Genomic DNA, 14,718 nt, shown 5'->3' with positions numbered 1-14,718 from the left:
GTTACTAATAAGCTCTTTATAATCCCTAGTAAAAGAGATTTTCCAGGTTCATTTCTATAGCCTCAGAAAAAAACTATTGTGGGCCTGTAGTCAGTCACCTTACAACATATACTCATTTTGCGAGGAAATTTGACCTTTAATCTTCGAAACCCCAAATAGAGAAGTTTTTCCAAATCTATATTCGACTCCTATTTCACCAAAAAAGAGAAACTGTGACAAAGCAAACCGCAAGACTTAATTGCTACAATTCTGCATTCAGTACATCGAAACATGTATTTGCTGCTGGTAAGTGTAACATATAGGTGGCCAAGTGAGTTTAAAATACCCCCCCCCCCTGGAAAATACTGTTGTACTGCATAACTGACTAGAAGAGGCAACTTTTCAAAATGATTGGGAGTACCCAATATAAATTAACCCTCCCTGGACATAGTCAAGGAGTTTGTTCAATCTTGGGGGTGCTCAAGCACCCACAGAACTGGCTCCTGCGACCCTGACAATAAAAAGTGAACGGTGAACTTATATGAATGTGTCTGTAGGGGCAGAATAAACTCCTTGCTGTTGCGTCATACAGAAGATTGCACAAATATAAAGGTTCTAATGACGTCAGCCAAGCCCTAATGACAGATAAGTGGATTTCTGAGGTCATAGTAACACAAAGTGTGTTCGCTGTCTCCTAAACGACAACTCATCTTTTTGTCTGGAAGTTTCTTAAATGTTTAGACACATTTTCACCGATGAATCTCCTCTCCTCCTGCTTCACATACAATTTTCGCCTTTTTATCGCAAATGAACATTGTGGAATTTATAACTTACAGATTTGGGTAAGAAAGTCAGAGGAGAAATCAATAGGGAGATTTCAAATACACATCTCCTGATATCAATACAAATCTAATGCTTATTTATATGTAATATATTTTTAGGGGATTTAACTTATGAAGACTCAAACTAACCTGTCTAGGGCCTTTGAATTAGACGTTTAGATTAGAATGTCTTACGTTGTACGGAACACACTAAGAGAACCAGTATCACAGGCCTGAAAATAAGACGGTCAAATTATATTTTTAAAGATATTCTAAAACACTTCTGTTTGTAAAGCTTTTATAAAGGAAGGACCGGCTGCGCTTGAGAAAGAGGGCATATTGAGATCAATAGACTGATTTTATAGGACTGATCACTTGTAGCTAGAGAGCTAATGAAGCAAATCGAGAGATCAGTATCTTGCAAAAGTCAAAGAAAAAAAAAAGTTTATTTTTCTTTAAATTTCCGCAGACAGGCGGCTGATCTTTTTGAAGTGTAAATTTCACTAGGGAGGGGTTGAGGGAGTCTTCTGTGGAAAAAAAAAAAAAAGGTTAATTTAAAGTCGGACGTTTTAGACTGGGAAAAAGCAATCAGCCCTGACCAGAGAAAAAAAAAAAAAGGGGGGGGGGGGGGAGAATCTCTCGATTAATTTGTGTCGCTTTCCTCCTCTGGAACAGAAAGAATGATGAAAAACAGTTCTTACAAATAAGATCTGATTTTTTTATTATTTAAAAACGGACATTATTAACGTTTTGCTTAACAAGAAAAGTAATTGGTTTCGAGAGTGAGACTTCTCTTTTTGGTCTCTTTTTTTTGTAAAAAGGTGAGAGTTTGTAATGCAAGGTTTAGTTGCGGTTTTTTGAGAGGGGGGGGGGCGTGTTGGTGGTGTTTGTTTATTGTTGTTATTAATGGAGAGAAAGTGCCCTGTTTGGCAGCCCGGAGTCTACATCCCTGTTAAAAAGTGACAATTCTGAAAAAACAAGGCATTTTCTTTCTTCACAAATCAGAGTTGTTAGGTTTTAACATACAATCAACAGTTATAAAGCTTGAAAGGTTCCTTGTCAGAGATAACATTAACGTCCCCAGTGCTAATGGCCGCATGCGGTGTTTAGACAATCACTCGGCAATCTCTGGAAGAGCAGATAATGAAAGCTGCTGAAAATCATTTGGAAGAATTTTATTCTCACTTTCAAACGCTTAATGTATGTGTGTGTGTGTGAGAGAGAGAGTGTACTACACACACAAAGAGACAACCTCCACTGGCTATACTTTTTATGTAAACAAAACCTGTTGAATGCTCTATGGGTGTAGAATCCCGCCAATATGAAACAAGCTCATTCAGGGAGGGATAATTTCTATTGTGTTTGGCATCCCTAATCATTTTTTTTTTAAATGTTAGTACATTGCTTACAAGTCTGTGATCTCCTTCCACTTCCCCGGACCTTTTCGAGTGGAGCCAAAGAATACTGTATAAACATAGCCAAAGGAGGTGATCTGAAAAGTTATTTTTCATCCTAGGTTGGCAGGTTTGTTGAGGGGAGGGAAGTTAGGCGTTTGGGATTTGGCTTATTTTGGCAGGAACCTAGAAAGATAGTGGTAGGGGGAAATGGGTAGCCAAAACTTTCAATCAGCGTCCGGCTGACTTTTTTTTTTTTTCTAGGCAAACAGGGAACTTATGATTTTGCGTGCAAAAATTGCTTTCCTGAGAGAATTTGAGGATTTTTGTGAATTTAAGGCCATGACAATTACTACGTTTCCCACCAAAGAATGAGTATTACTAGAGGTAAACATAGTGGGAAATATGTGCTCGTTCGGGGGTTGTATACACTCCAAACTGGGAGAAAGGGTATGCCTCTAACTTACGTATGTGGATTAATGGCTGTTGTTTTTTGTTTTTTTTTTTCTTTAGTGGGCGGCACACAAGCTAAAAACTTTTTTCCCCCCCTTTAATCTCTCCCATTGTGGTTTCTAGCAGTTTAGATCTAAAGATGAAATCTAAACCGAACAGCGCCATCTACAGAAAGTCTTTGAAACAACAGAAGCGGCCAGAAGAATCAGAATCCCAAAGCTCCCTTAACACACCCCCTGAGGGGATAGAACAGTGTACTGACCCGCAACCACACACACCATTTTTGGCCATGAGGTCGGAATAGGAGAACTACAAGGGGGGGAGGGGGGAGAGACCGCTTGCTTGTGCCTTATCTGTAACTCTGCTATAACAACTCCTAACTGCTGCCAAACCTGTAAGGCAAGAGAGGCATCAGAAGGTCCATGGGTGCTGGCGAATGTATAATAAGGGCTAAACAGACTGCCTACACAGAGATGAAAACACCTCTACTTGCAGTGAGAAGAAATGCTAAAATCCTCGTTATGATTAACACAAAGGGTGAATAGTAACCTGTTCATTAGAACATATAAGGGGTTTGAGCAAACGCACAGATCTGAGCAATCGATTTATTCCCAGAAATATTATTGAAATGCTTTCAACTGCCCCTCATATTTATTATTAGAATAATAATAGCAGTAAAAAAAGACATTTTTTCTCTCTGAGTGAAGAGAGAGGCCTGACATCCAAAAATACCGCGAAAATGAACCATAGTCCAGTTTTCTCAGGTTTCTCCTGTTCTCTAGATGTGTAATGTGTAAAATATAGCCAGCTCAGTCAGTGTTGGTTACAAATAGATCCAGAAAACAGTGAAATCACTTGGCTTTTGATAAAAGGAGTATCTGCATCTCCCACACGTTTGTCTAATTGCTTAAATTTAACTCCTAGTAGAGGCAGGGGGAATTTGTCTTAGGGCAAAAAGCAGGACATTAAAAGGGGCAAAAATACTGTAAAACAATCAAAGCTTTCAATCCCTACAATCTCGGGGGTGGGGGGGGGGGAGAGAGGTGGGAAGAGAATATCATAGAAAAATCTGTGAAAGCAAATGTAGTGCGAAGAACACCAGAGAACTCTTTTTGCGTGAAGTGTGCGGGTTTTGGCTTTATTTGCGCATTTTTCACCCCCTCCCTGAAATCTCAGAGAAAGTCATTTTTTTCTGGTAAAATACGTGCTATTTCGAAACGGTGCAAGCAAACTGATTGGCATTTTTTTTTTCAAGCAGTTTGCCTTACTTTTGCGCCAGTCGTTAAAATCGACTTTAGCTTTTCAAGAGGGTTCTTCTTTTCTTTTAATTGCAATAATCTTGAAAAACATGAACGCAGTGGGCCTCAAGTTACTAAAACTGTCCAACAGTATTGCTCTGACACAAAAAATTGTGCCAGTTTTGCACCAGAGGGTTCTCCACTAAAAAGCATTGATTTCACCAGAATGAAACTGGAATAAAAACCTTGATCAACGAACCTTGCCTTCCAGGAGTGAAGATTTAGGATAATCTTTATGCAGTTATTTGTAAATAAGTATAAAGTTTTAGGGATGGAGAGGTCCAAATAGTTTCAGATGTTGGGGCATTAACACCATTGCACCGGTGGGGCATTAACACCTGCACACCTGCGCACCTGCTCCCCCTCCCCCATCTTACCAGTCTAAAGGCCAAAGAAGGGAATTGACCTCAAGCAGGGACTACTTTACACTTCTTTGTCAAAAGGCCTATGTGTACATATGTAGCTTCTCTTTCAATGCCCATTGCAGTGCAAAGTTCTTGTATCCTTTTTGGTTCTGGAAAACCAACATTATGATACTTTTTGAAAGACCAACACATACACACATTGGTATTCCACTGGTCAGAGAAATGTCTGCTTAAGCAGCATTTTAAAAATACTGTTTAGAAAAAAAAAAAAAAATCATACTGGAAAAAGAAACATCAATTGAAGTGCCAGAATGATTTATGAGATCTGGGAGGTATTTCATAAAGATCTTTGGGATATTCTTTACCTGCTATTTAGAAAACAGTGCTACCCAGACAAATGGATAACTTTAGGTGTGGATAGATCACTAAGAACAATATTTTCATTTGGTAATAATTATGAGACAGGGCAAACCAGAAAATGTGTTATAATGATATTTACCCTTTTCTTCCCATTCCCTTCTAATAAAAGTGTAGATCAAACGACCTATATTCATTGACTTTAGCTTTTCAAGAGGTTTCTTCTTTTCTTTTAATTACCTGAATTGCAATTGTTTTGCTCAGTTTCCATACGCAAAAAAAAAAAAAAAAAAGAGCTCAAAGCAATGAAAAATTACACTGTCAGGTCCCAATGGAACACATATACATTTTGCAATGAGAGGATATCATTTGATCCACAAAAATGCCGCTCCATAGTCGACATTATAAACAAATTAAAAAATGCATAATTAACTGAAAGAAAATTCAAATAAAGGGTTGGAGTGGTGAGTTCCTAGAGTAATCGTACGCTAAAATCTTAAAATGTTATCATTCGATAAAAACAAATTGCATAGGAAAGGGAAAAAGGAAAAGTGAAATTCATATAAGGACTGATGGTTTGCGTCTTCTTTCCCCTGACTGAAGGGAAAATAACAGATAATATACATAATGTACTGCTCGCTTTGCTAACTACCTCTGTGTTGCCTTGAATATTCATGTGTCACATCCTCTCTTTACTCTTATCTAACGTTTATCTTATCTGTTAGTTTCCTCTTCTCTGTAGTTTTAAAATCTCTCTCTCCTCCCCCCGCCCCCCCCCCCCACGTTTCTGTGTCTCCTCCCCCTCCCCTTTGCTGGAGTGACAGAACCAGGAGGGACCTCCTCACATGGGCTCCTGCTTCTTGCGTTGGCGAATCAGAGAGTGGTGGAATCTATTGCCTTTGTCTGACAAGTCATCCATCTCCCAAGCAAAGGGGGAGGGAAGAGAGAGGGGTGGGGGGGGGGGAGACCTGGAGGGGGCTTTGCAGCTTTTAGAGAGACACACAAGAGGAGAGGAGGCTCCATTCTCCAGCCAAACCTCTTAGCAAACACATCCCACTTTCTCGTAACAAGTCCTACAACCCTCTCTGTTTTCAAGTTTTGGGTTTTTTGGTTTTGTTGGGGTTTTTTTTTCTCTCCCCCCTTTTGTGTATGTGTTTGAGTAGGGGTTATTTCCCTCCCCTCTTCCTTTTCAGAGATGCCAGGAATTTCTACTTCACTTTGAACTTAAAAGAACTATAGGCAAAAGACTTGCAAGACAACCAAAGCCGCTTCCTCCCGCTCATCAAAGAATCACCAGCCACCTTCCTTCTGTAAAGCCCTCGCATTCCCCCTGAGCCTGCCGTTCCGATACCTGCTTCCGCGTGATCTGACCTCCGCGCACATAGCCACAGGCAGACGCGCAAACCCGCAGCCATGCGAAGAGGTGCCCGCTCCTCTGGGATGCCCTCTCCTCCTCGCCGGGGATTCTGCTGACCGACAGCCGCAGAGAAGCAAAACGGACAGGCACCTCCGGCTTTTTTTCTACCCTTCTTTGGTTGGTTCCCTCAGCAAAACCCATTCCCTCCCCCCCCCCAAGGAAAGTTCTTGTTTTCCAGTTCCCAAGAAGGGGGAGGGGGAGAGACCCAGAGAAAGAGAGAGAGAGCGACAGAGACAGAGAACGAGTGAGTGACCCTTGCCTTGGACAGAAGGGCCGTCTCTTTTTCTAAGTCTTGAAGTTCAGTCCTAGAGGCGACACGGCGGCTACAGCCGAGTATCTCTCCTTCCTCTGCCTCCCCATGGATATGCACTGCAAAGCAGATCCCTTCTCAGCTATGCACCGTGAGTACCGGAGCCCGGCTCCTTTTCTACCTCTCCTCTTCTTCTCCAATCTTTCCTTCTTTCCTTTTCTCACATTTGCAGATCGCTCCCCCCCCCCACCCCTTAGTACAATTTATTTTTGCTTGAACGTCCCGCGCTGCCCCCTCTCTCCTTACCCGGGACCCCTTCCATAAACACCATTTTTCACTTCGATTTCTTCCCGAATTGGAGGCATTTCCATTCGGTTATGGGGAAATCGACAGCGAAACAATAAAAAGTCTCAGCCGTGTTTTTCAGCAGCAAATTGGGGCTACTGTCTTCCCCCCCCCCTCCCTTTTTTTTCCATTTCATTCACGTTTTAGAATTAAAATGACCATCGCAATGCGATTTGCCAAGGGGATTTCGAGGGTATGGACTTTATTAAAAGCAGTTGGCCATTTATTTGATTAGAGGCAAACTAAATTTAGTTAAATTCAGTGAAGCTTTCGGGGCGAACACAGTTTTGCTACTATTACCCTTAATTTTCGTTGTTCTTTTTTTTGTTTGTTTGTTTTTATCTAGAACTAAAACTCCCTGTCATTTGCCAACACCATATTTTATATGAGCGCAAAAATAATCCCGATCAAAATTTCATCCACATTTAGTTTTGTCCCAGTAATTCAGATTTACACGAATAATATAAAAAAAAAAGAAACAGACGCTTAAACTAACCCACATAATTTTTTTTTTTTTTAATTTAGGCAATTCACAATGCCAGGGAATAGCTTATTCTGATGCTGCAAAAAATTAACAAACTCTTTTCACTTCTGATTTGTATATTAATGGATCCGGAGACAGGAGAAAGTGACTTGATGATGTATCCTGATCATTCACTGCCCTTAATAAAGGTTCAGTAGCGGATATTCCTGAAAACAAAAAAGATTTGATAATTGATTAGCTCTCACTTTCCTCTCTGAAAACCCAAATGTTTCCCTGCTGAGACATAAAAAAAAAGCGGTGGCTAAAAACCTATTCAACGAATTAATTATTAATGGCAATTTGTAACGTTACAACCAAAAGTTTTTCGGTGCTCTTACCGTTGCCTAAAAAAAATGTCCTTTTTCAAAAGATGCATGGTATTTAAATAATCATTGGAAAATGCATTCTTAACTCAGAAAGAACAAACTGAATTAATTTGATATTATTCCAGTCAGGGTTTCAGTTCGAAAACGCAGAACACAATATTGCAACTCGAATCTGTATATATTAATGTATGTTATTAACGGTGTATCTGCATTTCTTATTCTATGCCAACAGTATCTATCTCACTAGAAAGATATAATAAACACATGCAAAATGTGTTTGCTTTGTCAATATAAATAATAATAAAAAAATACACATACATACAAGAAGGCACATTCCCAAAAAACATTGTCAAACAAAAGGAATGAGGGTAGAAAATGTGAAGGAAAAAGAAAAAGAATCGGGAGCCCAATATTTTAATTATTAATTTTTAATCTGCATCTGCTGCCTTTTAATAATATGTAATATCGGCTATCAAAGGTACTGTAAATTATTTATCAACGAGGTGCTGAGAAAATTGCTGGCTAGTAACTTTATAGCTAACATGTGCAGTGGGAACCTTGTCTGAATGGAGAAAACCACACACACACACACACACCGATCTGAAAATTATTTTACTGTGTGAAAAAAAAAAAGGTCCTGTTTGGAACTAAAGAGAAGCCATTTAGGAAAAGAGGGGGAGAAAGATGGGTTCTGCCTGGGCTGTCATTCTGCAAGAGCTTGTAGGGTGCTTCTCGGGGAAGACTATATTTGTGCTGGAGGACTTGGATCGATCCGAGGGCAATGAGAGTTTCCTCAAGTTCAGAGCCAATAAGTCAGTGTCAAAACCAGGGAAGAAAAATCCCACAAATACAAAGAGATCGTTTTCCCCCCCAGAAAACTGCAACCCCCCCAAAAAAAAACCCACAAACCCAACCAGTTGTGATCTCTTCCAGTTTTGCTGTACTTGTATAGCTAATTTGTTTGATTGTACACATACATATCTAAATAATTTAGGTAGAAGGGGTGTGTGTGAGTATAGATAGATAGATAGATAGACTCGTTTTAATTTATAAATGTGTCATGCTGCTGAGTAGCTATAATTTTTTCATTTTTTTCTTGATTTTTTTTTTTTTTACTTTTTTATGTACAGTAGGAGGATAAGTATTGAGGGAAGAGTAGTTCGTGTTATGGCAAAAATACATAGACATTTAGATACGCCATTATTGCACCCAGATTGCACCTAATCCGCTGAGTTTCTTTCTTCTTCTTTTAACCAAAACCTAATGGGTTTTGTTTTGGAGAAGAGAAACAAAAAAAAAAGAAAAGAAAAAGAGAGAAGCTCCTTCCGTAGATCCCCAGGCTTTAAGGTTCAAAGCTGTGGCTCTCTTGGACTCGATTTCTCTGTGTCTGTTCTTCTCAGATGGCAGCAGACAGGTAATGGCAGAGCAGGACATCCATCCGGAATTTAGTTGTGTGGGTTTGTTGGGGAGGGTTTTTTTCTGTATACTCAGAAGGTATTTGAAAATAAATTCAAAAGAGCAAAAAAATATTGGCAAGGGAAATTAGTGTGTGTGTGGGGTGGGGGGAGATCACAGCAGAAAGGAACAATAGAGAACTTACGACAAAGGAAGAAGAATACGTGTTCTTTTTCTCCCTGGATAAAAGCTGATCTAAGCCTGCTTTGGGGGAAGGGTGGGGAGTTGTGCTGAAGTCAGAAGCAGGTTCAAAAAAATAAATGGCCTCTTCAGTTTTCGCAGCAAACCCGAAGAATATCCTATTTATGTACAGCCCTTTAGAAATAATAAATAGTAGTAGGGGTAGACGAAAACATTCTTTTTTTCTTATCTACCTATCTATCTATCTATCTATCTATCTATCTATCTATCTATCTATCTATCTATCTATCATATTGTTGGAATATTATGTGTAGTTCTGTATCACTGTCTCTGACTAACGGTCTCTCTTTGGTGTCTGTGTGTATGTGTGTGTGTATATGTGTGTGTGTGTTTTCCATTCTCTCCTCCCAGCAGGGCATGGGGGTGTGAACCAGCTCGGGGGGGTATTTGTGAATGGCAGGCCCCTACCTGATGTGGTGAGGCAGAGGATAGTGGAACTGGCCCACCAGGGAGTGAGACCCTGTGACATCTCGAGGCAGCTTCGGGTCAGCCACGGCTGTGTCAGCAAAATCTTGGGAAGGTAAGAGCGCCTCAAAAAAAAAAAAAAGTCAGGAAAATCATGGGAGGACTGAGTAGAATTCGGATTTGGGGAATATTTATGTATAACTAAAGAAATATAGACATGCACTGGAACTTGGAGCAGGGATGTGTACAGAAGTTAGGGCTGGATTGGAGATTGGCTCTGAACAGACACTTTAGTTAGAAATAGGACTATAACTAATACTGGACCAGATCGGGACGGGAATAACTGGGAGCAGAGTAGGACCACATTTGGCACTGGAGTTGTGCATGAGATTACAGGTCTGGGACTAAATCTCGGCTAAGGACTATGATTAATACCGAGATCTGAGCTTCAGAAACTAGAATTAGGAATTGAGATTGAAAAAACTTAGGCTAAATCGTTAGAGGGGGGAAAAAAAAAATCCGGTTGCTTTTACTTAGAATTGCAGAAAACACCTCTCAGTTGTGAGTTGCCCAACCGTGACATAAGCAGAGACCCGATTTACGGGGCTTTGGCTAGAGAGGTTTCTGTCCCAGCATCTGTTAATAACATTAATTTCTGCCGTATGATTTGAAGTGATCTTGGGGGAGGGTCGGAGAGAGGTCTTTAAAAACTTCCAGAAAACAGTAGAGAAACCCCTCCCCCATTTCCGAAAAGAACCCATCAAAAGCAAACCGGAAGACAAACAAAAAGCTCAAAACAAGACCAGGTACAGTTCTTGATTAATTTTTTTTTTTTTTTTCGTTATCCGTTCCCATAGTGGTATTTTACATAATTTTGTTCAAAAACTGAAAGGATGGGGGATCAAAATATACATTTCTACATGAAAAATCTTTATTCATTTTTAAAACTCACAATAAGTGTAACACAAAATACAATCATTTAATACTTTAACATCACTTAATATATCATCAAATTATAGCTTTCATCAAATATCCCCCCTCCCTTATACCCAACAATTAATCATAAGCAAAAGAAATCATAAAATATTCCCACCCCCCACCCCCCACTCTGGACGTGTATGAACAAAAGGGGAAAATTTCTAAATTCTATTATAACAATGTTGGAAAGGTAAAGAAAGGCTTTTTTGCATAGGGCAAAAACGGGATTGTGCAGTATGGGGTGAAGGAAAAAGCTACTTGAAAGGAAGATTGCCTACAGCAGCCGAAGACTGCCAGACAGGGGTAATTCTTGGCTGCCTACAGCAGTTTTGGTATCATTTGAAAACAGAGAAGTCAAGAAGCTGCACTGTTTACTATGGTCCCGCATTTTTTTCAGAATAAAGCTAAAGAGAAATGCGGAGGAGGGAAAACTCCTTCTGTAACATTTGGCTTTTCTTTTTAGATTCTTTGCAAAGAACAATGCTAAAAAGTAAGTAATTGAAATATCATATAGATATAGACATAGATATTAGCTTTTTTTTCCCCCCTCTTGCTTTACTTGTGGAATTATTTGAAAGAGTTAAACTGTAAGGAAACATATATGCTCAGAAACGTGTGATGAGAAATTCTATAAAAATTTTGGGTGTCAAAAAAATGTTGCTAAAGGGCACTTTTAAAATAATTGCATTTCTCTAAAGTGTTTCCGTAATATTTTCAACATTGCTCGTCAATGAAAATAAATGTAAAAATATATATTTGGAGAAAATGGTTATAAAATGGGAGTCATTTGACCATCTGAAAATCAGGAAAGGGCTTGTGAGACAGAAGGATTATGGAGTCTGCGAGTTTACTCTCAGTGGTTTGTATTACTGGACATCTTATCTCTTTGGATGGCAGGTATTATGAAACGGGCAGTATCAAACCCGGAGTCATTGGGGGCTCCAAACCCAAAGTCGCAACCCCGAAAGTGGTGGATAAAATCGCTGAGTACAAGAGACAAAACCCCACCATGTTCGCCTGGGAGATCCGGGACAGGCTGCTGGCAGAGGGCATCTGTGACAATGACACGGTTCCTAGTGTCTCCTCCATAAACAGGTAAAAGGCAAAATAGATTATGCAAGGGCTGCCTGCCTGCTCCCCCTTTACTGACCTGCATCTCTAGAGAGTCACAGCCACCGATCAAATCTCTCCTGCCATTGAAATGGCTTTTTTTTTTTTTTTTTTTAGCTATACTGTGCTTTAGTTTGGGATCATACTGAAACTGCCCATCACCTTCTCTTGGAAAAATAAAGAAAAAAACCCATAGGTTTCACTATTGAAATATCTAGGATACTGTTTTTAATGTTTGACATTGTCCCTTTTCTGTCACAGACACTGGTAATTTGGTATTGCTATAATGGCTGGGCTGCCTTAGATGATGTTACCTCATGATTTTTAAAAGTTATGGAGATACAAAAGAAGTTCTGTATTAGCCTTTTCTGTATTTACTATTGCATAAAAATGGGAGAATAATTGCTTACTTGGTGACCTATTTATCACAGGGAAACGTTATCTGGCTAATTAATTTTAAAACTTTCTGGTGTGTACTTTATATGAGCTCTGACATGCAAAAACTCTAAACAGTTAATTTGAAGAAGATTGTTTTAAAATGTATTTCCTGTACTCCGAAAACCTTAGCTCCAATACGATTTTTTTTATGTAAATGAGATCCACCCAATCCAGTAATTAAGAATCTGAGTTTAACAACCCTGAGTAAATCTCTACCTGACTAGGGCACCATTAAAATACCCAAAGTTATTTGTCTTAACCACACAGACAACTACAAAGAGTACTCTGATCCGGGAAGCTCTGGGCCCGAAGCTTGACTTACATTTGAAATGAAAGTTGGCTTCTTCAGGACCTAAAATAACTCATCCCGAACACACCTCCAACTTCAATAACTAACAGACACCCAGAACAAAGCGTCCTGCTTTCCAGCAGCTTTCCAGGCAGACTGCTTCTAAAAAACATTTCACGAAACCAAACTTTTCTTCCCCCCCCCCCCCCCCCACTGTAAACATCTAACTGGTTAAATATTTACAGCCTCAGAAAAAACAAATGACCTGACATCTAAAACCAGGGCAGTCTTTGAGATTGGAACTGGGTTTTTTTTTTTTTGTATACACACATGTGCACAAGTACATACAGAGACACACTAGGCAGACAGCTGTATACAATAAAGATAATAGGTACGAAATTATATCACTTCCCTTTCACACTGGTCGGACATAATTGCGAATTACTTACTCTCTCTCTCTTAATTTGTAATCAGGTCATGAAAGTATGACAGGAAAAAAATGATGTTTCCATTAAAGCAATCTGTGTTGATCGGAGGGGGGGGAGGGGTCCTCTATTCTGACAGGAACATAGGAGCCAACTTTTCAAAAATATTGATGGTGTTAAACTCAAAACACATGGGATGCAGTGAAGGCATTTCCTCAATATTAGGGGAGTACTCGAGCACCCTCAGGGCTGACACCTATGGATGGGAAGGCTCTTTCATTGTAACAATGATTCTGTTTTATTGAAATGCACTGCAAGAAATAAAACGAGGTTTCATAAAATGCTGCACAGGACAAGAATTTCACTGCAGAGCTTTTGTTTTGAATATGCACGCACAGGAAGCTCAATATCCTATATGCACTCCAAAATTATAGGTGCAACCTTACTTAAATAGATAAATCAGTCCTTTCCAACCGTAAAACCAGACGTCTAGCAGCTAAAACTGAAATAGTAGGAGATAATTCAGATTACATTTCATTTCTCTCTCCTGAATCATACACAAATGTTTTTAATATTTCACAAATGACATGGAATTATCCCAAGTCATCTTGAAAGCAGCAGGTAGAATTAACTGGTGGAATGTACCTTGGATAAAAAAAAAATTCCCTTAGACGCACATACGCTGTAATATGCTGCAGTCTGCTCCAGAAAATTATCCCTGTGTGTGCCATCTGTATTAAAATGGTTATTAAGTTATGAACAGGGTAACATAACGCTGATAGGCTAATTACACACCCTCCTAAAATCATCCCTGATTCCTCTTACTCGCTCAGGTGCTAAATGGTGAAACGATAACAGTTTGACATTCAGACAACCCAGAAAGAAGGAGCACAGATAATGCCCAGGGTAGACAGGCCAGAATGAAGAAAGGGGATTGAAGGAAGAGGCAAACAACACTGGAGTCTTACAGGGAATGGCTAGTTTAAAATATCCAGGCACAACTGCCATGTTCTGAGAATGAGTATATATTCTCGCAGATAGTTCATGACTATTGCATTCAAGCTAGCATGCAGGAGATGTCTTCTCCTCTTCTGCACTGTGGCATGAGTGCCTCTGACCTGTGACAGGGCAGGTACTTAATCATTGCAGGGATGTGGTTGTTAGGTACATAATGAGTGAAACTTCTTCCTAGAATTGGCCTACACTTTTCAGGGCCTCTTTCTCTCTCTTTCCCTTGAAGCCGAGTCCAGGATTGTGCAGATCTTCTGAGCTGCATCAGAAATCCCTGGTCATTTCTGCATGAAATTGCCAGTCTGCTCATCGTGCCGTGGGATTTAGGGGCATCTCAGGAGGCTGCTGTCATTCGCTCGGGTGGCATGATCAAGGGATGTCACCCAAAGGGGTCAGATTTGAGGACTGGACAAGAGTCCCACAGTACCGTTTTGTGTTCTTCCAGCAGGTGTAACTGTTTCTGGGTGTGTTCTACCTAGGGCTTCATGACTTAGGTAAAGATTGCATGATACAAAAAAAAACAATCAAACATAAATAAATGTAGAAAATGATCAGTCTTTTGGATATTTCAGCAGTTTTTGGTTCATTTCTTTGTGCAGCAGTAGAAGTTGCTAGAGATTTTCTACACATCTTCAAATGGCAAAAATACAAAACTAAGGGAATATGTAAAGAGGCTTCAGGTCTGCATGTTTTCCATGCCTAGTCTGGTTGTTTGTCTGTTTAGTGGAAAGTGCAAAAGGCATATTTCTCGCGTTCGATAAATTGTTAGGAGCTCGTTCACCAAAATGCAGGAAAGTTTTGCAGCTAATGCCTGTTAATTGCCTAAATGACCTCGCGGTAACTGCAAAGCCTCTGCATTAACTGCTGGGGGGTGTTCC

At 39.8% G+C, this 14,718-nt stretch overlaps 1 protein-coding gene and 1 long non-coding RNA gene across 17 annotated transcripts in view; one reads left to right on the top strand and one right to left on the bottom strand.

The window, feature by feature from the left end:
* LOC117359577 overlaps positions 1 to 6,261 on the bottom strand; it is a 42,876-nt gene extending 36,615 nt beyond the window's left edge. For both annotated transcript variants that reach the window (XR_004539272.1, XR_004539271.1), the window contains exon 1: positions 6,019 to 6,261. This is a non-coding gene — a long non-coding RNA (uncharacterized LOC117359577). The remainder of the gene's footprint in view (positions 1 to 6,018) is intronic.
* The window catches only part of PAX2 (paired box 2), a 371,803-nt gene that overhangs the window by 8,655 nt on the left and 348,430 nt on the right, over positions 1 to 14,718 (top strand). For 2 of the 15 annotated variants that reach the window (XM_033942586.1, XM_033942591.1), the window contains exons 1-4: positions 5,677 to 6,485; positions 9,536 to 9,704; positions 11,031 to 11,057; positions 11,465 to 11,662. In XM_033942586.1, the coding sequence (XP_033798477.1) occupies positions 6,443 to 6,485; positions 9,536 to 9,704; positions 11,031 to 11,057; positions 11,465 to 11,662 (437 nt within the window). In that variant the 5' untranslated portion in view covers positions 5,677 to 6,442. Of the gene's footprint in view, positions 1 to 5,667; positions 6,486 to 9,535; positions 9,705 to 11,030; positions 11,058 to 11,464; positions 11,663 to 14,718 lie in introns of those variants that run through there. The other 13 variants (XM_033942588.1, XM_033942592.1, XM_033942596.1 and 10 more) reach the window with 11 other exon arrangements.

Source organism: Geotrypetes seraphini, chromosome 4 (assembly GCF_902459505.1).
Source record: "Geotrypetes seraphini chromosome 4, aGeoSer1.1, whole genome shotgun sequence".
In the NCBI taxonomy this organism is placed as follows: Eukaryota; Metazoa; Chordata; class Amphibia; order Gymnophiona; family Dermophiidae; genus Geotrypetes; species Geotrypetes seraphini.
This window is presented reverse-complemented; position numbering and strand designations above follow the sequence as displayed.